This window comes from Malania oleifera, chromosome 1, assembly GCF_029873635.1.
Source record: "Malania oleifera isolate guangnan ecotype guangnan chromosome 1, ASM2987363v1, whole genome shotgun sequence".
In the NCBI taxonomy this organism is placed as follows: Eukaryota; Viridiplantae; Streptophyta; class Magnoliopsida; order Santalales; family Ximeniaceae; genus Malania; species Malania oleifera.
In genome coordinates, this window is record NC_080417.1 from 150,267,013 (window position 1) to 150,292,121 (window position 25,109).

A 25,109-nucleotide genomic window follows, 5' to 3' on the forward strand; every position below is an offset into this window, starting at 1 on the left:
GAGCTGACGAATCTCTCAAAGGGCCGCAAAACTATTGGTGTAAAATGGGTCTACAAGACTAAGAAGAACACTCAAGGAGAAGTCTAGAGATACAAAGCAAGACTTGTCTCCAAGGGCTACAGGAAGAAAGAAGTGGAGTTGATATCTTGCAAAACATATGATCAAAATGCTGACATTTTTACAAAGTCACTCAGGCATAATATTTTTGTAAGACTGAAGACAATGCTTGGAATGACAAAACCAAGAGAGTCAAGTTTAAAGGGGGATGTTGCTGGAGATGGCTGGAAGCCCTCTGCTATTGATTTTTCTAGAGTTGGTAGGCAACCTACTCCACCTACCAACCCACCTCCATTGAAGAATAATTCCCACCATTGTTGATTATACTATTCTATGATTTGTTATAAATATATGTGTGTTTATGTAATGTATTATGTGGTGTAAAGAGGGTGAATAACCAATGAGCGAGAGTGATTTTAATTCTCCTCTGTAATTCAGTTTGAAATAAATTGAAAATGTTTATTGTGCAATTGATTTTCACTGAGTTTCAGTCACAACTAGTGACTGAGTGTCCCCTCCACCCAAAAAATTGAAAGTGTTTATTGTGCAATTTATGAGAAGAAATTAAAAACATAAACCCAATAACACGAATAAGAACATCCATATCCAGATTGATAAACTATTTACACGGAAAATATTATATTCATTAACAAGATGCAAAGAATTCAAAACCATAGATAATTTCCTAACCATTTTTAAAAAAATATATAGAAAATTTTCCTCCTAGTGGACATTTTAGTGGTTAAAGTTTGAAATTTCTATAAACTTGAAAGTATTAAAAAAAAAAGCCATAAAATAAAGATGAGACGTTTTATTATCCAGCTCAAATCCAGTGAGAATTCGCAATTGGCTAAAAAATTAAAATTAAAACTTAAAAAAATAGGTCTATTATTTTTTAAAATATTACCCTAGCATAATGCGATGTCATTTAACGATGAGAAAACTGTCAAATAAAATGTAATTCCAAACCTAGATATGACAAGTACCACCCTGTCCTAGAATGCAAAAAAAAGCTATAACTCAAATTTTCTTCCTTTTAATGTAACCTTATCTTGGAATTATGTGCATTTAAAGCACCTTTTACTAAAACAATATACATAATATAGTATGTAAACATAGAACAACAGCATGTTGAACTAAAAAGAAGCTTGCAGGCAAAGCCTTTATATATATTGTAAATTTGTGGGGACATAACTTTTCTCTTGAAACATTATAGAAAAGCATTGAGGGAGCAATATGTACACCTGCATTTACATGTGTCTATGTTTTATATATATATATTGTAAACTTGTGGGGACATAACTTTTATCGCCCTTCTACTTCCATGTATTAATTCCATTTTGTATTATATGTATCTTTCTCTCTCTTTTCTTAGTGCAATTACCATTAAATAAACAAATTCAAAATTAAAAAGAAGACCCATTAAATTGTAAAATGTTTGATGTTATTCAAACGCCAACAAAAGTTAGCATCACCCATCCTAACAAAAAAAAAACTATAATCATTTTTTTTATTGAATGTTAGTTTGGAATTATGCATCTAAAGCACCTTTTGCTATAATATTAATATAGTTGTATATAAATTCAAGGGTTGTTTGGTATATCATTATAAAAAATTAGAGAAACAAAAGTTAGAAGCGACAACCAAAAACTAAAAATGAAAACTAGAAACTAGAAACCAGCAACCTATTTGATTAACATTTATAAAACTAATATAAATTTAAAACTTAATTAAAAAATGCTTATTTTCATATTTAAATCAAAAAAATATTATAAAAAATGATTAAAATAATAAAATTACAATAATACACATTAGATTTTTTTTTTTTTGGAAAAAGTTAAGTATCATATAAACAAAATGGGAAACTATACAGACACAAACCCAAAACTTTACATCACCACTATTCTACCATATATCTTCTAATCTCTATAATAGTCTTGTTAATTCAACTATCTAAACTCTCATTACTTCTAAAGACTACCTCATTCTTGAGTTTTCATATAAAATATATAGTGGTTGTCCATATTGTGTTGACCTTTTATCTCACATTGTCACGCATCCGTTCAATCCATTTTAGAACATCCTCCTAATTATGGCTCGTGGTATTCGAGGTATTTCCTCCAAAGAATTTTCAAAATAGTCCTCCTAACTGAACATTGGAAGAATAGATGATCTTTATTCTCCTTGTGGTTCTTATATAGAACACAATTTACGTCAATTATGTTGCCCTAAGAAAGGATTTTGTCCTTGGTGGAAAGCCTACTCAAAGTTGCCAACCAGAAAATAAAAGAATGTCTCGGTTGAACTTGCTTAAACCAAACTACTTTGCTCTAGCTCACAATCTGCCCCCTCTGTCTTATGGCTTCCCAAGATGATCTAAAACTAAACTCATCATTCAAACACCCTTCCTATATTAGTTTACCTAAAGTACTACTGAGAAGGTGAAATCTTACCTTCTGAATCAAGTGCAACCCCCAGATCTCATTCTCCAGGTCCAAGAGGGCCTAGAGATAATGTGTTGTAAGGTAGTGTATCTTTGGACCTCCAGGTCATAGTACTGTAGCGGGCAGCCATTGTGATCAATTAAAGGGCTACAAAGGTGTCAATTATCAAAAAGAATCTAAATGAAGCTACCATTTCCCACATACCATTTGATTTTATTAAAAATGTCTTTCCTGTGGTTCAAGATTTCTTTCTAGCAACAAGAGTCATATGGCCTAATCTGCAACTCTCAAAAAAAAATCTCCCTTGATTTTATGTGTGTATCCATATCACCAATAAGAAAGTTTTAGAGTTATAAATAAACCAACAAAACTTCATAACCGCGGTTGTTTTCCAATCTGAAAGAGATTTTAAACCAAGACCTCCTTCTGTTACAGGTTTACAAACATTGACCTAGCTCACTTTATATACCTTGGAGTTCAAATCATTGCCCTTCGAGAAGAAACATGTAAACTTCTTTTCAACCTCCTTGAGGACAAAACATGGAATATTAACCATTCCTGCCCAAGAAGAAAATTACTATAATAAAAATAAAATTTAATGTAATTATTTTACTTAATATTTCTACTTTCAAACTTTACTTTACTATAAAAATTTTATTGGACATGACAATTGAAAAATAGTGAAAGTATTTTGTAATTGACTTTATTATTATTTTTTAAAATTTATGTATATTTTTATTTTAATTATATTTAAATTCATATGATCATTTAATTTTGATTTTAATTTAGAAGTGCATAAAATGAATAATTTAATCCAATAAAATTATTTCTAGATATTAAAATTTCTAATAAGTTGTCAAAATAATTGAAAATCATAAAATCTAGTTTTCAAATTTTTGGCAAGTAATTAAAAATCAATAATAGAAATAAAAACTGACAACATAAACAAACGCGTTTTTGTAATTTATTCCTTCACTATGGAGAAACAAAAAACAGAAAACAGTAACAATACCAAACAAACCCTAATATAATATCATGTTGAACAAAAAAACATTTAAAGCTTATTGTTAAGAATATTGAATTACTATTTTCACATATGAGTATTAAAATTGTATGCCGAAACTTTGTTCATATATACATAAATAGACAAACATGTGCATACAAACATAAAGATGCAAATTACTTCCTTAAACTCTCTACCATTTTTTAAAAAATGTATAAAATAAAATGTTAGTAATTTCAGAATATATATATATATATATATATATATATATATATATATATATATATATATGGTGGTCTCAATGATTTTAACATTATATAAACAATCTTGTGGGAACATAATATTTCTTTTTTCTTTAAACGTGATCATCCTCTCATTTTAGTGTGTGTGTTTATATATATATATTGTTCACTGTTTCCTCTTCTTTCCTTTTTTAACCATAGTAAATTAGATAGCCTCGTCTATTTACAAAACTTAAAAGAATAAATTCAACATACAACAAATAAATAACTTTTAAATGTTTTATTTCAAATTTATCCTTGTTGTAGGTTCAATTAAGATCTTTTATTTCCAGGTACCAAAGGCAAGCTTGATATTATTACGAACATAATGTCCCAAAGTATGAAACATAAAAATAAGATGCCCCAATATAAATAAGATGTTATAATTCTTTATTGTTCCAAATGGCAACTCTTAACAATATAATATATATATATATATAATATTTCATAAGTAAAAGCTCACGCGAGTCATATAATGATGAATCATATAATGTATTGATGATGTATTATATATAGCAACTAGTAAAATCTTGTGCTTTAAACACATGGGTGAAAAGAAAAGCACAATGACCTAGCAAAGATATAAGAACCAATTAACAATACTAAAGCAAGCTTAATTGAAAATAAATTAACTAACTTATTGTATAATAAGCACTCTTGTTCCAAGAGAGGTCTTATATGTGGTTTGAGACAGTAAGGTTGCTTTCATTCTCGTATGTTCTGATGCTAAAAAAAATATATCTTGGGCATCTTTAATTGGGCCAAGGAATATTGAGAAGTTGCGGATATTATGGCAAATATTTGAGTAGCCTTTTGTCAAATTCTCTATTTGTTTATTTCGAAAAAGTTTGACCTTATACATTACATTACATTGCGAAGACAACTTCTAAGATCCTTCCAAACTTTGTAGATTTTAATCCCTCACCTTTGTTTACTTGTAAGAACAATATGGGCTTAACATATGGCCTCTAGCCTTTTAATTAATATTTCCTTTCCTTAAAAAGAAAAGGACCCTTATGCCCAAGTCCCAACCCCCATCCCTCCAAAAGTTCTCACATGTAAAGGTTCATGTACCCATGACTCATTTCTTTACCAAGCTACACGAAAAATATTTTCAAAAATTTGCCAAAAAATTATCCCTAATTGTATGGTGTGAAGTAAGAAATACTATTAAGGACATTCCTTAGTAGTATCATCATGATTCTTTAAGGCAAATGTTGACAATATCAATCCAAATACAAGTAGTGGAATCGTAAGCTTAGCCTTAAGACCTTAGAAATCTTGATGCTATAATGCCTTCCAAATCTTCCTAATCATTATCCTCCTGCAATGCTTTCTAGTTAGAAGAATATGTTGTCATAATTTCATGCATAGAAGGCTAAGATTTAAGTATGAGCAATTTCTGGATGAGTTTTAATGAAAATGTAAGTATTGATCAATGCAAAGTTGCCTCATTAAAAGATCTACCTTTGGGGAAGAAAACATACTAAAAAAAGCTAACCGAGTATTTGCAAATATACTTGTTTCTTCAAATCTTCTCACAATTTAGACGATCAAGTAACATTTAGGGCTTTATAAGAGATGATCAACTAATGAAATAAGGTGTATATATTATCATATTTAAACGTTAAATAAAGTTTCTATCTTTTTTGAAAATCATGGAAGAGGTGAATATTTTATCCAGAACAAAAAATTGTGATAGCAATATGTTTATGATTTCAACTTATAACCACACAAAAATATTACCACACAAATACAAAATTAACATAATAAGAATTATCGGATTCAAACAAGATGAGATATGAAACCATAAATTTCAAAATTTAGATTTGAAATTCTTTTAATTTAGAAAGTGAAGTATAAACTATTAGGTTTTCATCAAAATTTTACACAACTTTAAATTTAAAGCTCAAATTCTATGCAAAGAAAACTGCTCCAATTATCCATTTCAAATTTTGAATTTAAATTTGTATAAATTTAAACAAAACATGAAGAATCCATGCAACCTTAATCAAATCTAGAACTAGACTTCAACTTAATCCTGTTGACATTTAGCTTATTTGAAAAGGGGGAAATCGGATTGCTTTGCATCTGCTACTTCACAGGAACTGAAATTGTCAATTCTTGACACCTTAACTAATGTCATTTTAATTGAAATAATTTTTTATTTTTTTTTTATGATTCATGGAAATGGAGATTGAAAATCTAAAATTTCTTGAAATGCTTCATTACAAGCAAACTACACTGCAAACACCTAAATTAAATTTCTTGAATATCTACCATGCTCTCAATTATTTCAAATTTACATTTCTGATGTTTCTAAGAAAATGATTATTTTGAGGCAAACAATTCTCAAGCATGTAATTTCCCAATAAAAGGTCCGGTAATGTAATTCTCAAGACAATTCAAAGAGGGTTTTCAATAGAACTAGGCCTAGATGATGGAGCTGCACAAAATGCACAATCCATAATCTCGTCTTCTAAAATATGTTGCTGCACAAAACCATAAAGGCATCCTTGGTTAAACAGATCTGTGTTTGAAGAGTTCAAATAAGAAACAAGAATTTCTATAATAAATCCCAACAGATCTGAATCCTCACACTTGGGGCACCAAATGAACAGAGAAAAAAAAATCCCAACAGCATCTTAATTTGGTTTGTTCTTTAGTATGCTCAGAACTTGGGACAAATGGAACGGATTAGAATCACGTAAAATAGGAAAAAAGGAAAATTATGCAGATAGACAAAACTCAAAATGCAATCCAAGCAGGGAGGTAGAGAGAGTTCACCAAAATACCTGAATAATTCCTCATCATGAAGAATTAGAACACATTGATCGATTTGAACATAGAGAAGCAAGCACCGATAATAATACATGGGGAAGGACCAACGGTCATTCTTTAAGGGCGATGAATGCTCAATAATCCACTTTACAAAGATCAACAATTTAAATACCACTGAAATCCTAGATGATGCTGAAACCTGCAAGCAGGCAATGCACCTCAGGTTGCTCCCCTCCCCTCCTTATTACAATTAACTTCCACATTATAGTTACCCCAAGGAATCCTACTCTGCTTATGAAACCAAGTAAGGTACAGATATCAATATCCGAACAACTGTAATTAACAAGTTGGTTTTCCTGTCAGAGGAATAATTCAAACATTTCAGAAAAGTATATATTCTTTCTATACTTCACTTGCCGATAATATAACGATGGGCTTGAAGCAGCCAAATAAGGCGCATGAAAGAATTCCATTTGGTTACTATTAGGCTGATGTTACAGACTGAGACTACAGCAACATATTGTACAAGACATGAGTGCTTAAACTTCCTTAAAACTTCTCCTGGTGGTCTCACCTTGAATACAATGAATATGTTACCTGCTCGGAACATAAGATACGATAAATTCTTTTTTAATGATTCACAAACATGAAAGACACTTCCAAAAAGAAACAGCAAATTAAATGTTTGTTTTTTTGTTTATTGATCCAGGCAAGAAATATTTTGGTTCTCCAAGTTTTTCTTTCATTTTTTCCTTTTCTTTTGAGTGGGTCAGGGAGTGGGGGTTATGCTGGAGGGGGCAAGAGGTGGTTTGTGTCAAGAAAATATACATGCTGAGTGCAAGGTTTCAGCATTCAACTGCACAAAACTACAGCAAATTGAAAATGACGAGATGTTTTACCACAATTCTATACTAAATAACCAGGCAAAATTTAAACCTATATGAATGAGGTCAGAGGACATTTCTACCTAAACACATTATTAAAAATATGGTTCTCATTGTCCAAATATCCAGATCCCTCGATCGTTAAAGGGGAAAAAAATAACTGGAAGAGGTAATTATACCTGATTAAAGAGAGCATGGAATTTCTGCAACAAAGTCCTAGAAAACATCATGTCACCTAAAATATATGCATGACTGCAGTTAACTTGAAACAGACACAAAACCCCCTTTAGATTCATCATACAACCACCTGCAAAAAAAATAAAGGTATTTCTCATGATTAATAACTAAAAATAACAATAGCAATTATCCACTATCAAAAATAGATTATAAAAACATGAACTTGAGCGTGCATGCTGTGTTAGGAACAACCCACAAGGACGCAAGCAAAAGCAATACACGCAACCCTGAGTGCACATTGACATCACATTTGGTTTGCAGAATGGAATCGAATGAAAATTTGAGCAGGGAAAATGAAGAAATCGAGTTATAAATTCAATTATATTTCATCAATTCCATTGCTATGTACCAAACATGCAATGAGAGAGTCGTCAATCCAAAAGATATGATCCTAGAAGTTAACTCTAAAATGCAACATTTTTCTCGTTCAAATCCAAGGACAATTTGGTAGTGACAAATGACAATCTCCTCGAAAGATTTTTTTTTTTTTTTTGGATAGCAAAAAAAATCTCCCCAAGAGATTTAAAGCTAGGCCTTTGAGTCCACCAATATTCTAATCGTATTTACCACCGAAATTCAATATTCCACCAAATCTTCGTAATCTTTATTTACATTAGCAGGCATCATTCAATTCCTCTGTAAAATTGTTCAAATAAAACATCATCAGTGACACTTTGAAAATTGAAAATCACATGGATGCTATGCATTGTCAGCACCTCATTCTCCTTAAAATAAATTTAGCTACTTGGCTACAAGGTATTTGTATGAAATTTATTTAAAAAACAGCAGAATGGTGGATCTCATTTAGGTCGTCAATTCCAAACTTGCAGAAGTTAGTAGTGAGAATTCTTAGCCTTGCATGTAGTACAACTGGTTGCAAAAGAAATTGGAGCATATTCCAACATGTGAGTCACTAGAGAATATTGTGGATAAAGAATATAGAATATTTGGTTTATTACCACTTGCTAAAATCATTATTTACTATTTTATTTTTTAGATCTTGCAACTTCATAGCAAAAGGAGCAATAGGTTGCCCAACAATGCTTGAATGATTTGGTGTTTTTATGAAATATAATCAAAAATTGAGGTGTCGATACAACAATAATGATGCCATTGATCACATCCTTCTAAAGGACATTGATGATAGTAATGAGTTGTTGATTGGTAGAATGGATAGTGATTCCAATGAGGACAATGCATGTGTTTGAAGACAATTCTTTGAGATGGGGTGCTGTTGCCAGAGCTGCTGGAGAAAATGAATCCCTGCATCGCACCAGATCAAGAATCAAGTGCATACATGACATCATCTTCAAGAGGATCAGCTTCACCTAGCACTGCTAGGGCAACAATATTGAACTTATGGAGGAGGATGAGATCCAAGAGGCTAGTGCAGAGGAGATTTGAGAGGAAGTAGATGTTAGAGAAGAAATTTCTAATGACAATGACATTCAGTTAACGACGACTGATGAGGACTATTAGGTGTCAGGCTTCGGAATCTTTTTTTAACTCTTCTCTTTTGATATTGAAATACTTTGTTGATGCTTTTGGACCTTAGGTTAACAATTCATTTCCGTTGTAGTTTGAAGCTTAAACTCTTGTGTGTTTATGTTGAACTATGCTTGTTTCACTTGGAACTTGTACTAGGTAGTCATAATTCCTATGCATTTATGTTTTGGTATTGAATATTTTGGTATTTTAAAATTACTAATAATATATCAATTACCCATCAAATAGGGCATTGCACACACAATTTTAATAAATGTGGCCCTCACCTTCATGAAGTGCATGCCTTTACCTTGGGCCTAGGCTCCAAGTACCCTTTGCGCCTCGACGCACCTTGTCTTGAGCAAGCTTAGATAGTGCCTTCTAGAACATTGCTAACAGGAGATGTCTTATGGAAGAGATGGTCATATTGATTGTTGTTAAATGTGTACGTCAAAAAGAGGAAATCCCCAACAATGTTTTAATTCACAAAATTTTTTGCTATAGATCTGTGGGGGCTATGGAAATAGTTCAACATTGATTGGGAGATGGAAAGTAGGGGACCCTACTTATGTGTTCGGAAGATGGAAAGAAGTGGACTTTGTGGCAGAGAAAAGTTTAGATGAAAATCCCTAATTACGTTTTGTGGAACATTTGGAGACAGAAATAGAAGACGATCACAAGGACAGCCCCACACTGGTTTTTTTTTCTTTATTTTTTTTTGGGAGCTCCGGAAATTTTACACCAACACTTGCTGACTGGCTCAACTTCTCTTTTTTGATTGTTGATTTTTTATTTCTGTTCAGTTTCTGTAGAAGGGTTGGGAAACCAAGCCCCCTCTAAATATCAAAAAATCATTGTGCCAGATGTTAATCTCAATATCTAATTTTATCTCTTGTACCCTGGTCTCATGTTTTCATGAAGCAATTATAAAAGTTCCACTCATGAGCAGAGAGGCTAATAAGTCATGTACATGGAAGCCATAGTGCCATTCTCCAAAAACAAGGAGGGCATGAGGAAGCACTGAAACAACAGCCATTACAAATTCAGAGAATCTAGGAATGATGAGACAAATACATTATCAAATTCATTGGGCAACACAGCCCATACAGTTTACACAAGGTAACCCCTACTCAATTTATCAAACAGACAATTCATCATCCTCAAAGGTCCATCAATTTCATTTTACATATACCATAAAAGAAGGCATAAAGAAACACATCTCCACATAACCGTTATACGTTTGGCCAGAAAACCTTCATCCTGCAAGTGCACAAGGACCTTCAAGGACTGAGGTATTGTGCAAGAAACTCCAAAATGCAAAATATATAAGCCCAGACATCCATTGCAATAATGCAATCTCCCAACTACAGAGCTAAATCAAAATTTGGGGGGGGGGGGGGGGGGGGGTTGTTGAAGGTGGGTGGTTCCACAGCTTTGATCCTTCTTTGCAGGTACAGCATCCATATGGAATAACCCATTTTCTACCAATAATTTAATCCACCATTCAAACTTCTACACAAAACCACCATCCAAACTTGAAGAGAAACTTGGAAAGCAGCAGAGGGGTGCTTAATAGCCAAGTAACAAGATCACCATTTTCTAAATCCTCAAGGGACGATCTAACCCAATGCTTTCAGTCAGTACATTTGTGCTGAACAACTGCTATCAAAAAACATTTGTGCTGAACAGTAGGACCTTCTACCCCAAAAAAAGGCTCCAAACACACACACAAAACTAGACTATTACTTCTGGAATTGCAATGAACACCTCCCTATCCTGAGCCAGAATCGACTATGCAGACATTCTTATCTACCATGATATCTTCAAGGTGAGGACTAAAATTGTGAAAATTACCATCACATTAAATTGAATAGCTGATAAAGCTGACTAAATGTTCAATCTATTCTCCTTTCCTGTATCCATGTACTAATGATGAGAGGGGGGGGGGGGGATCATAAGAGGGAAGCAAAAGCAACTCTCATCTACTCCCATGCTGGAAATGGGGGCAAAATTTTCTTTTGGCATGAAAGTTCGTGTTCCTCATGCCCTTTTAGTTCCCCATTTCCTACGATTTTCAATCTAGCATGCAATAAAGATACTTTGGTGAGTATGCATGCTGACCACTCTGTCAATTGACAGTTTGGAACATCTCCTTTGACTCTTTTTCTGATTTCTATGGGTTCAGAAATGCCCCCAGCTGGACCAATTTGTATGTGCCTACATGGAAACTCGACAAAAATAGTAGTTCCTTCCACAAGGCAGCTGGACATTTCCTATGAAATCTGGCTTCCACTGGAAAGCTATTTAGAAAACTTATGCGCCAACCATAGGCTTTTTTTTTACCTTTTACCTTTTTTTTTTTTTGGCTTGGAGGCAACTTCAGGGTAGATCCTGACTTTAACAATCTTCAAAACAGTGGTTTCACTTCGATCAATAGATGCTTTATATGCAAAGAAGATGCTGAAGCAGTGGAAAGTTCACTGCTCCACAGCTCCAGGAACCATTATTTTTTGGAATCCAGATACTGCTCTAACAGGCCAGTACTGGGTCACTGCTGAAACTGTGGAAAGGAAATCTGGGCATGGTTGTTATCTTTATTGAACGGAAGCAATTTGTCTTCAGGGAGGGACGTTCACTCTTGGTCTTTGGACCAGTCAGTTGTGTTTTCTTGCAAATCTTTTTTTGAATTTTTGATTGGTTCCAACTCTTCTTTCTTGCTATACTCCACTATTTGGAAAGCTAAGGTTCCTCCAAAAATAAAGGACTTTACTTGGCTGATTGTGCTTAATAAGATAAATACCAATAACTTGTTGCAAATTAGGAGACCTATGAAGGCTCTCTCTCCCGATGTATGTGTGCTTTGTTACAAGAACTCTGAGACAACTTCTCACCTTCTTTTGCATTGTGAATTTGCTTGGAGTATTTGGAATATGATTTTTGGCATTGTGGGAGAAAGCTGGGTTTGTCCTCCCTCAGTGGAACACCTTCTAGTTATATCCTTCGCAGGCTTTGGCAGAAGAAAGAACAGGGCAACTTTATGGAAGTGTGGCTTTTTCTCAATATTATGGGGTTCATTGATGAAATGTAATTCTAGGATATCTTCTGGGAAAAAATTAAATCAGATGTTGGTTTGGGAAAAAATAAAATATTGGGCCTCTGTGGTGTGTTGGGCATGGATTTTTTAAAGAGGCAAGTTTTCAGGAGGTGCAAAGAGATTAGAGGAACACGTTGACTAGATGATTTTTTTTGTTCAGTATTGGAGAGTCAGTTTCTCTCGGAAGATTTCTCATTCTCCCTCTTGTAAATTCTCTTTCCATTAATGATATCTTCTTTTGTTATAAAAAAATAAAATTACAAGAAAATGCATGGAAGGGCATAGCTACGAACAGAGAAAGGTAAAAGGCCTTGTCTTTGATCCCACTCACTATTTTTTTTCGTTGAGATAGAGAAATGCTCTTTTAAAAGAACAACTGCTTCTCCCACAATCCACAAGAATAGATCGCTTACAACTTACAGGTTGGTTTCTTGGGCTGTACATGCTAGACACAGACAATTCTAATAATTGGATACCCTGATATAGTTGATTCAACACTTTTGATTCTTTCGGTTTTCTTTGGTTTTACATGGGTGGCACCCCCTTGGTGCCATATAATGAAATCTCACTTTACTAATCAAAAAATGAAAATATAGTAATATTCATAACCCTTGGTAAGCATGGGAGTGTGGCCCAGTGGCTTGTCTTGTGACTCCTCACACAAGGGAAGTTGTGTCTGTGGTTTTAGGTTGTGTGCATATTTATCCATACACACATTTTAACAGATGGTACAAGAGCTTACAGGTGCATTTTCAACTAATAAATATTTTCAAAATCATTCATAAAATTATAAAATTAATCAAAATTTTGCCAGCATTGTGCTTTATACTAGTAGCAAACACCATCAAGCACAGATCTTGAACATTTCCATATCAAGAATCTTCCCAGAAAAGCACTTGCAAATAACAATAAATAAATGGAATATAAGAAAAGAATGGCATACTTGCACAGGTAAATAGGACATAGAACATCAGTTGCCTCAGTGCCTAACTGAGTTCTCCTTTCAAACTCTTCCTTGAACTTATCTGGAGGAAGAACTCCACAAGGACCTTGAATCAAGCCAGCCATCACAGTTCTATCACGATTAGATTCGTAGACCTACAACAGGGCAACAAGAAATTCATATAACTTTAACATGTCTAACATAGTATTTTCACTTATATTTCAATCCGAAGAGGAAGGAATTTGAATCCAACTATGTAAAGAAAAAAATATTTTTAAGAATATGTCTGTTCAACTAATCAACTGGAATGGAAACAGTCCAATTTGGATATATAATGGGTCATATCGGAAGAAGAAAAAGAAGAAGGAAAACAACAACAACAACGAAGAAGAAGAAGAAGAAGGAAAACAACAACAACAAGAAGGCCTTAGGTACCCCTGAGTGTTGATAACTATCAGCACCCTTTCTGCCATTGTGCATGGTCCAGGGCAACATCCTCTAAAAGTTGGTGTTGCCAATCTTTTCCTCCTGTATCAGGCAAGCCAGGTCTACCCTCCCCCAACCTATAACCTCTAACATCAACTAAATTGCTTTTTCTTACTGGAGCAGTATCCCATCTACATTGCAAGCGCCCACATCATCCCTGTTGCCCTTCCATTATCTTCAAGCATTACTCTTTCAGAACTAACTTACAACAGATGTGTTTGATTCTTTTATTTTTCTAGGTTAACAAAATTTTCATTAATGCAAGAAGAAGGAAATAGTTACAGAAAAAATAGAACAAGGCAACATCCTTCACAAAAACAAAAGATAAAATAAACATTAGATTTACATCAATGCTTCCTTCCAATCCCTCTGGATATCAGACTGCAAAATACCCTTAAAAACCCCAAAAGAGTGAGAGCCTAAAAGGAAGCCAAAAACATAGGTTTCTCCCAAATCAAATTTATGGAAGTCTTCTGGCCTCTAAAAATCCAGGCGTTCCTTTCAACAAAGAGTCCACAATGTAGTAAAAACAACACAAATCCAAAATCTTTTCTTTTTCCTCTTGCTTCTGAAGCCCCATAACTGTATAGAAATGAATTCATGAAATATTTGGAGCCACCCATTCCTCACCACTGCAGGAAAACAAAGTATTCCACAATGAAAATTTATTGGATACATTGTTTTAAAGTTGTCTAATATTTAGATCCGTATAACATATCTTACACCATTCCCACAAATTTTCCTCCCAGTTTTAGCAGTATTTTACAATCACATATCAAACTACAAGAAGGGGAGCCTTGGCGCAATGGTAGCTGTCACCATGTGACCAGTCACGGGTTCAAGGCAGGGAAACAGCCTCTTGTAAAAATTCAAGTTAAGGCCGCGTACTATAGACCCATTGTGACCCGCCCCATCTCTGGACCTTGCATACATGGGAGCTTTGCGCACCAGGCTGCCCTTTTTTAAATTTACATACCACACTACAAGAGCTCCTCCATTTTAACCATCCTTATGCATTTCTCAATTTTCAATTTCCCCTCATCTACATAATCAATCAAACATAGCAAAATCTATTACTTCTATGAAGTAAAATAAAACCAAAACCGAACCTAAAAACTCCAAGTAAGAACTCCATAAATTTGTCAATTCACACTTTCTTCATTTTTACTTTTGCAGCGCAAGCTTCATTACCACTAGAATCAACCAAACCCAAATCCATATAATCCAATAACTTTTGAGCTTCTACATCCTTCACAGTAACTCCTTAATAAGATTAGAGAGAATTCCAACCCTATATTGATTACTCCCTATCACATGCCATACAAACATCCTTCAAACCTTCCAGTGGAGGAGAGGTACATAAGAAAGATCCCCAAGAACTTTAGAACGGTTGGAATCATGACCAAAGTAACTGTTGAGTTCATCCAATAATAATCCACTTTCTTAAGCTCACAATCATTGGCTGAAAAATCACCCTATTTCTTTTCCCTTTCAAAATGATTTTTTCCTATATCCTTCTCTAAGACTAAGAAAAGTTTAGAGATTCTTCAACAAAAAAATTCCCTGCAGAATCTCTTTTACAATATCTGCAATCCAAGGGCTTAAATTTTGGTTGAAATTTCGAGTTTCAAAGAATATTGAATCGAAACTCAATGCCAAATTTGTTTTTGCAAAGTTTTGACTAGAACTTTTTACGTTTTGATAAATTTCAATTGAAACTACGAAAATTTTGGAAAATTTTTTTATGAAAATTCAAATTTTCAGTAAATTTCAATGGAAATTTCAAATTTTCAGTTAAATTCAGCATTGTAGCTCAATTTTGATGGAAAATAATTACAACAACAAAAAAAAAAACCAGCCGTAAGTCCCACTAGGTGGAGTCGGCTACATAAATCCTTTACTGCCAATTCACCTGATCGAGAGCATTTTCCTCTATTAGATTAAGTGCTAATAAATTCTTCCTCATTATCTCATTCCAAGTTATTTTAGGTCTACCCCTACCCCTTGTCATGCCAAAAACAATAACTAACTCAATTATTTTGATGGAAAATAACTAGAAAGGAAAAATGAATTTTGAAGCCCTAAACAAAGCATATGTCATCACCTCACTCTTGTTTTGAAGCCCTAAACTAAGCATACACCCTTATTATTATAAAAGTTTTTTTTTTACTTCACGATATGTAATTTATATACCCTACACACTAAAAGGTTGTCATGTATGCATTTACTAAATTTATTTTGTCTCCAAATTTTGCATAAGCATGTTTTTAATGTTTCCTAAAGTTCCATTGTAAAATTCCATCAATTACTATAAATTTCCATCATTCCTTTATATCAATATCAAAATTTTCATCAAAATTTCCATCAAAATCAAATTTTAAGTCCTTGACAATACCTGGCCCCTCTGGCTGACACTTTTACACCTTGACATCCTCAGCCTTGTTACATCCCTTAACATCCTTGCTACCCACAAATGAATAAACCACCTCCATACGCAATCCACTACAGATTTGCTTCTCACCCTGCCCTCCAACAAGAAGCTGCTGCTCTACTTGGGTTCTTCCACCTTTAGCCTCCTCCACAGAAATCTCTCACACCAACCTGACAGAGTTAAAGTCAGACCCAGCTAACCTGTTGCTCTTACCCCATTCTTTTCTGTAAGAGACGTCTTCCCAACATTAGAAGCACAATGGAAACTGTGATGATCCTTGTTATGAATCCTTTGGCCAGGAACATGAGCATCGAGACCCCCATGAGCTTGGCTAGCCTTCTGGTTAGATCCATACGCTTCATGACCTCCAATTGAGCCCAAATTATGCATTTGATTAGATCTATGCATGGGCTTTAAATTGTGATTGCAGGTAACATCACATAATGGTTGTGGGTGTGGCAAGACATCGGAGAAGCAGGAAGCGGCTGCAGCAGCTGTGAATTTTTTTCATGCATGCACAACCATGCCAAAACTAAAGAACAAGCATGGAATCCTTTAAAGCATGATTTTATTGAATTTTAACTGCTTCTATTCAACCAAAACACTTTTTAATAGGCAACATGATTTTTATATTAATTTTAGTTCGCTGTTTACAGAAAAAGTCATAATTTTTATACTTTTCACTACTTAATGACTAAAAAATTAGAAATGTAACTGAAATTGAGAACCAATTAATTAGAGATAAAAAAATGAATCAATATACAATTACACACACACATGAAATTTACCAGAATCAATACATGAATACAATATTACAACATAGGTCACCACCATATAAAATGACATGGAGGCTCTTCATAGTCTCTCGAGTGCCACCTTGGGTTCAAGATTGGGATTGACAATCATCTCCCCACCCCTATGGAAATACATATCTAATAAACTCATGTCACATCATTTTGCCATTACTACTAAATAGATTATAGTATTCCTAATCATTGTATTTAATAATTACATATAATTTATATTCTCTAGGAAATTTAATTTTAAAATTTACTATTCACATTAACAATAATTCAATGACAAAGCAAGCATAAAAATTTAGGCCATTAGGGGTTAGGCAATTGAGTCCCATTAAGCAAATTAATACTAAATAGATAATAGTTACATTGTATTAAATACTTGATAGTTAATACTTAATTCTTAATAGTTACATATTATTTTGTATTTTGTAACAGTTTAAATTTTCAAATTTTAATATTAAAAATATCAATGACTAAGCATAGCAATTTAGGCCATTAGGGGTTAAGGCAATTTAGGCCCATTAAGCAAATTAATTAGTTAAGCTATAAGCATATAAAATTAGCAAATTAAAAAATATAAGTAACTACGTACTATGTGGAAATAATTAAGCTATAAGCATTGCATAAGCTTAAGCTGTAAGTAGCAAATTAATTAATTAAGCTAATAAGCTACTTAACTTGCTTTAGTGGGAAAAAGAGAAAATGGAGAGGTGGTACAGGGAATTAATCATACTGGCTGACAGTCCAGAAAGTCAGGACTCAGGAACTCATGAACACGAAGCACCTCCCACTTTCAAACCCTCTTCCAAATTCAAAGCCTCAAACCCTCTTCAATACCCAAATCCCAAGTTTCTAGCTTGATTTCATACTCAGATCTACCCAAATCAATTCCAAACAACAAAAAATTTCTTCCCAAATGGATAAAATTTCAGAAAAAGGGAAGGGAAAGCCATAAATCACCTTCAGATGGTGACTTTTAGCAGCCATAGACCAGTAGGTAAGCTTAATGACCTGGGAGAGAGGGAGAAATGCATCAGAACTCAAAAAAATCAGGGAAAATGGCGTATTTTCTTGAATATAGGGTTGTCGGCAGGAAACAGTGGCATAACGGGGCATAACAGCCTGTAAAGGAAGTGTAATGCCTGTTACAGCCCATTACAGAACTGTAATGGCTGTTACAGCCATGATTTTTTTCCTCACCACTACAGCGGTACAAATTGGAATTGGGGCCTTGAAATTCCATTATGTGATGACCATTATTTAAAACCATGGATACATGAGCTAACTTAAAAGCCTCTTAGACTCTAAAAATAACGTTAGGAATTTGAGCTTGTTGACCTATATGGCCCAACTAAGAATTAATCCGAATGACCTTCCTTTCCAATATCCATAGCCTAGCCCAGATCCAAACCCACAACAACCTCGTCTTGGGCTTGTTTATAGTACTGGCCCAGATCTGAACCCACTACTTCAAGACAACTACCAAATATCCAAGGCCACTCCACCCAACTTTCATCGCCCTATCTTCCACGAGAGAAACTCAAGCTGCCTCTAGCACCCTAAAGCATCCTATCCAAAACCCTAGCGGCCTAGATTGTGAGAGATCTAATCCCCAAAACATTATAGTCCTCCAGTGACGACTTCCCCAGACCCTCCACTTGCATCTTTCCACCACAATGAGCACAATATTGCTTCTTCTCAGTCACCACATTGTTATTCCACAAGCTGTTTTGTTGGCATCTTCCACCACTTGTATCTTCATTCTCTTCCAAATTTTGGCTCCATAATTGAATGCCTCCCTCCTTTCATTTGCCATCACCAGCACTATGAAGAAGATCTCTAACGAACGCACAAAATTCTTCCCAAATTACCCAAAACAATGCCACCCTCTCCTTTGGATCATCAGCCTAAAACAAATACCAGAAATCTTTTTCCTTTCCATCTAAGCCCTAACTTAAAAACTTTCCCACCTTTATTATTAAAATCACCATCCAATAACTCATGCTTCCAACATGAAAACTTCGATCTGGATTGACCATTTGTGAGCCACTTGATTCATCTTCCACCACCTCCATAATGCACTTTTGCAAAAGAGACAAGAAAGGGTGAGGATTTACATGCAAACACGAGAGAGAAAGAGAGAGCTCATTTGCAAGAGCGAGATCATTTGTTGTTTTCATCTAGCTTGACCTTTTTATTAGCCATTATGTCATATAATTTTCATTGTTTAACTTTTTAAATGTGCATTTAACTTCTCATAGTCTAATTTTTAGAATATATCCCAAATTTTAAGCCTTTCCTTTCCTCATTAGGCAATTCTAAGTTTATGCCTTATACTTGGTTTTCAACAAACAAGTAAATGGCAATTAAATTTAATTGTGCCGTCTTCTTTTATATATTCTTATATAACTAACATTATTATCTTCATTTTTATTTATTTGATATTAGCTACGTCTCTACTTCTTCTTTTTCTAACCCTATCAAGTTTGTACATCTTTTTAATCTCTCCCTCCATCTTCAGTGCTTAGTCTAGCATACAATTTATTAAATGCTCTTAAGTTTAGCTTCACTAACAATTGTTCTTACATCTTTACTAGCCTCGGATTTTTAAAAGATTTTCCTACCTAATACATTTTTGCCATGTCTTATGCCACTTCCTTTTTATTTTAACTGCTCTTGGACAGAGCCTGATCCCACAGCCAACTCTCCTTAACAATTATACCTCTTCCGTTTACCTAAATCCACTCTTGCTATATTTCTTATAGAACTAATAATTTTATTCCATAAAGGGTTTGTCTTCATTATCTTCTACAATCCAATCAATATATTTTATTAATTTATCTTCAAATTCTGTTATATTTTCTCCCCTTAAGTTCAAGAGCCTAGGTTATGTAGTTGAACTAGATGTCTCGAACCCTTGTTGAAGCTGAACTTTTTATGTTACTATTTCATTTAAAATGATATCCTTCTAGTTTTAAAAGAAAATTTTAAACAGTACAGTTGCCAAAATCAACAAGTAAAAAAGGAGTTGGTCAAACAAGTCCAACTTTTGCCATTAAAGACCCAAGGTCTGAAGCACATAAATAATAGAAATACAATAGACTTCCAAATGAAAAGAAAAATAACAGTTCACCTCGTCGCTTTCAGGGGTGCATGGGTGGCCAACAACCTCCGGCAAATCACCCGGAAAATAACACTGCTTAACATTAATCCACTTTGACCTAGCTTTGCTATCCTCCCACATGGCCTGCAGTGAAAACAAAGGACTCTAAATTAGAAACAACATAATAATAATCATTAACATGGGCAAACTGCTTTTCCCAGAGACAACAGAGTTAATGGACATGTAAATACTATAAGCAACTAAAGGAACAAGACCATGATTTTCACTGCTATAAGGGGTGGCTGAAAGAACATTCGCTTCGCATCATAAACAAAACCAAACATTAGTGAAATCATAAGTATGCTCAATTTTTGAAAGAAAAAAAAAATAACTTGCCTGGAGTTTAGAAGGTGTCAATTTAGCATTGCTAGAACGTAAAAGAGCATGATCCTGCAATTTATATGTAACTCCATCGATGAAACAAGACTGGTAAAATGTCTTCTCACCCACAACTTGAACTGCATTGCCAATCCAATCAACAGTATGCAACCCATCTACTGACAACCTAGCATCCTCTCTAGTCCCAGTGTCCACATCAGCAGTCCCAACAACACTTGGCTGTACAATGTCTTGGCCACACGTTGTCTTACAATCAATGGTTCCTCTTACATAAGATTTATCTAGATCTTTAGCTATAGGATTGTTGTCATGACATTGCTTCAATGGAACCTCATCACAGTTTGGCAGTTCTTTCTGGTCAACATGCTGCAAACCATGTGCAGCTTGAGAATGATCTAACGTATTAACAACTGAGTCAGTTACCTTTACTGGAGGCTGTGATTTTGTTTCAAAAACTAATCTCTTTTCATGTGTAGATGAATCGGAAATTTGAATTTGCTGACTAGAACTTTCATCAGATGTGCCGCTTGGGGGCAAATCTGCCCCTGAGGTACTCACTAAATTATTTGGGCAAGTTTCAGAACTAGGCAATAGCATGTCATCCATTTTCTGTCTGTTTGATAAAAAAATGTCATTCTGCATTTCACTTGCATTTGGCATCTTTATATCAGATGCCAGCTCAGTACAGTTACTGCCCACAGTACCAGGAAGAGGACAATGTAGAGCAGAGTTTCCATTTGCTATTATTTTCTGCTGATTGACCTTCTGCTCTGAAGTAACCAATTTCTTCTCTGAAGGAGACTGGACTCCAGCTGTACTTGAAGAAATTTTTGGTGGGGTAATATTTCTCATGACACGACCATATTTAGGAGGTAAAGCCTTCCCATTACTTAACATCAAACACCTGGGACAGTGCCACTCACCTCTAGGAATTCCCTTTAGATTGCCTGGCTGAATACACTTTAGGTGAAAACCTTTCTCACATGCATCACAAACAAGTACACTTTCCACCTCATTAATGGTAAGCTTGCATATTAGGCAAGTCAATGCCTTATTCATGTAATCCCTTGAAGGAGGGGTCCATGTTGGGTGCTCAGGAAGCTGTGGTTGTAGCAACTTCTGCACAAATCTAACAATCTCACTGTGGCTGGTAAAAGGTGAAGAGGTATGAGCATAGTTCATGCTCTGCAAAGATTGATGAGGTAGACTTCCAGACGTGGCTTGGGTGATAAATGCTGTAGTGGTCTGATCTCTAGATGCTTGAGAACCCACTCGTGATGCACTTCTGTCAGCAGTTACCTCAACCTTAGCAGAAGTATGATCCGGCATCTTGGTTTCTTGTCCACTTCTACCTGCTGGAGCAGATTGAGGTTGTAGAGACCACATGGGAGCTTTTGCCGGTGGGTGGTCAGTAGAAGAATTTGCTGCAGAAATATGATGTATGATGACTCTTTACATATTTTAAAACACACATGCATAAGGGAATTTAAGGAACAAATTTAAGGCAGAAGGAGTCCATGGGGAATTGTTGCAAGTTGCAACTGAATTATACTAAATACAGCTGGAATTCTTTCTGACCTTCCAGACAGACAGGAACATGCAACAACTAGCATATTTGGTCATTAAAGAAATTATGATTTCAACAGCGGAACCAAAAAAAAACCACTCTCAGCAGATACTTAGCTGACAATGGTTTCCAACATTTTGCACACCTATGGAAGTAAATTATACATAATAATTTATAATATATTAACTAGATAGCATATACTGAACCTCATCCATACTGTATAACTATATCAAACAAAACATACTTGGCAATTTTTGGATAATTTTATTGAAACAACTGTTTAATCGCTATTTAAAACATAAGGAGCAAATGTTACCTCGAAATTGCAATGCATAAGATGTTCCATTCAATCCTCCCTCCAACCTGAAATTTGGCTTGTCAGCTTTAGGTAACACCAACGAAGATGGATCTTTCCCTGGCTGACTGCTAGGCAACCCACTAGAAACTGTTGATGATTTTAATCCATTGGAGGACAGCTGATGTGGTAATGATGTAGAAGTGGCAGCAGAAACTTGACCTAAAGGCAAAGCAGGCTGTAAGCCTCCAGAAGGGATTGGTGGATGACTTGGTTTATCTGAGGGAAACATGCGAACAGTCTGTGATGTGCCACGATTTTCCGCCAATGCACTAAAGCTTGTCTGAGGCCGCTGAGATGTATATGTAGTAGAATGTGTACCAAATCCCTTGGATTCTTCCATCTAAAATAAAAAGCTCTGGGGATCAGGAGAAAAAAAAATAACAAAAAGAATCTAAACAAACACAAATACTGCTTTTTATTTTATTATTTATTTAAATAATGCTACATAAAGTACGCACATCAGTTGATAAAGGACAGGACAAAACACATCCGTCAGTACACATGCAATAGTTCCAGAATGAGCATGCTCTTATGGAGGTCTCATCACTTTACATAGAAATCAAAAGATAACATAAGATCAACATGCAAGGGAGCTCTGCTGGTCAGAAGCTTATATCTGGACAGTGCAGTTATGTTCTTCGCCAGAGAACAAGCACACTAACAAGCTTCCGAAGAGACTGATAGCCAGAGAAACAAACCCTTAGGAGCTTCATTAAAACTGACAAACATGGAAACCTTTGATGTCCAAGAAACAACATTATAATACAGCAGTTAAAATCTCTCACATTTGTCAGTAGAAAGCAATCTTGCAAAGAACTTCAGCCAAAATCCTAGGAATTGTTTTCTAGGCATCCATGACATGGCCCACACAATCTTGTAATAATGGCAGCTTAAATTTACAAGAACTATCTTCACCTAACCCACTCAAAAATAAATAAACAAAAACAGCGATGTACTGGAAATTTCAAGTGCACTAATATATGCAGATATTTTAAAGTAGCAGGAATTAATCCTTTCACCCGGTTTTTTTCCTAAAGTTACTGACAAGTAGCCCGGTGACTATCCAGAAATTCCAGATTGGCTGCACTGATTTTAGAGTTAATAATTGTTCAAAATCCTTCTTCTTTTTATCAACAGGCCTCTTATAAACTTCCATTAAAACACATTATTCCACAGAGCAGTTGGCATACTGCCACACACTACTCTCCTACCTGACTGCTGACAATGATGTCAACCAAAATATTGTAAAATAAGCAACACGTTCCTGGACCCAAATTAAATTATCATCATTTTCATTGCATACAAGCATCAATGACCACTTGTACAGTCATCTTTTCTTCCATTTTGATTTGTAAAACCAAAATAGCATTCAGAAACAAATCTGCGTTGCTAAAACAAAAATTATAGCAACAAGATTTGCAGTCTAATAAAATATGTATTTGGCAGATTCTAATTCTTTCAGTTTAAATAAAAATTCAGAATAAGTGCTCACAACTAAAATACAAATTGTAGCATCAGAGTGAGCATTCATTACAGTACATCAACAGTTTCAAAATCAGTAGTGTCAAATAAATAGCACGCTTAAAAAGATGTGATTTATATACAAGGGTAGCACAAGATTCAATTCAAACCTCACCTTTCTCTTGGTAAGTAACAACTTCTCAGCAATAGATATCTTGGGAGGCCGAAACCCTAGCCTCTGATCCCTAGCCTTATTCAACCCAAGATCTTCAATAACCGCCCCAATGGCATCCCTAGGCACAACATCCTTCGGAGCGAGCCCTCCGCACAGCTCCACCGCCTTCGCCCTCGCCTCCGCCATCATTGCCATCTCTTCCGCCGTCGGGCTCCTCCCGCCGCGCATCTCCGCCATGGCCGAGAGCACCAACACGATCTCCGCAACCCTCTTCATGCTCCCGGCCGTGCCCGAACCCCCGCGAGCCTTCTTACGGGCGGGACCGTCCCCGTCGTTGCCGTTCTCCGCCGGCCGCTTCTCGGAACCCTCGAAATCCTCCGATCTCGGCCCCGGGGACCCCGCGGCTTCAACGCCAGCCGTCGGATCCATCTCCCTTGGCGGAGAAAATCACATGAACGTCGTCGCGTCGGTGGAGACCTGCAAGGGGGGGAGGGGTCAGGCGCCATGGGAGAGAACCCTAGAGAGGGAGAGAAGAGAGAGGAGAGAGAGAGAGGGAAGGGAGGAGCGTTTGAAAATTTGAAAATATGAAATTTTGATGAGTTAAAAATATACCTTTTTGGCGGGTAATTGGAGCGAAGGAGCTTTGTAGAATAAGTGAGTGATGTGTGCGGTGAGGTTCGTGGGAGAGAGATTTAGAGAAAGAGAGAGGGGAGAGAGGGGGAGGGTGTGGCCGCGACTGAGCAGACGGAGTATAAGAGAGAGAGGGGCGGGGGGATTTAAAGGTCTGTTTGGGAAGGGGTTTTGGACTGGACGGAAAAGAAAAAGGAAAGGACTTGACTTTGAATTTCCCTTCTCTGGTGTTTGGAACGCGGGCTATGGATGGGAATTTCGATTCCAATCTCTTGGTTGTTGTCTTTCGACTGTTTCACGGGGGAAATACGACTTCCTTCTTCATCTTCCCTAAGTTCACAATTCACAAACAAGGAAAAGAGGAGAAATATTTTTTTAATAAAAAATTAAAAATCGCAACGTGTCTGAATTTTGTTTTTTGTTTTTATCTTTTTGCAAATAAGTAGAGAAAATAATAAGGATATATTTAATTGTAAAGAAAACAAATCAT

The 25,109-nt window shown here is 35.4% G+C and overlaps 1 protein-coding gene across 2 annotated transcripts; it reads right to left on the reverse strand.

Moving 5' to 3' along the window:
* Positions 1-6,659: 6,659 nt before the first annotated feature.
* LOC131164612 (uncharacterized) lies at positions 6,660-24,824 on the reverse strand. 2 transcript variants are annotated; one of them, XR_009139296.1, is made up of 8 exons: positions 24,602-24,824; positions 23,990-24,466; positions 22,312-22,693; positions 20,426-21,852; positions 20,060-20,173; positions 13,210-13,364; positions 7,630-7,757; positions 6,660-7,163 (listed from the first exon to the last, which is right to left on the reverse strand). XR_009139296.1 is itself a non-coding variant. In XM_058121925.1 (7 exons), exons 2-7 carry the CDS (start codon positions 24,416-24,418, stop codon positions 7,709-7,711), a joined length of 2,556 nt encoding a protein of 851 aa, XP_057977908.1. In that variant the 5' UTR covers positions 24,419-24,466; positions 24,602-24,779; the 3' UTR covers positions 7,527-7,708. The 2 variants fall into 2 exon arrangements, 1 of the variants encoding a protein (XP_057977908.1); XM_058121925.1 differs by lacking the exon at positions 6,660-7,163 and having other exon boundaries at positions 7,527-7,757; positions 24,602-24,779.
* Positions 24,825-25,109: the final 285 nt, after the last annotated feature.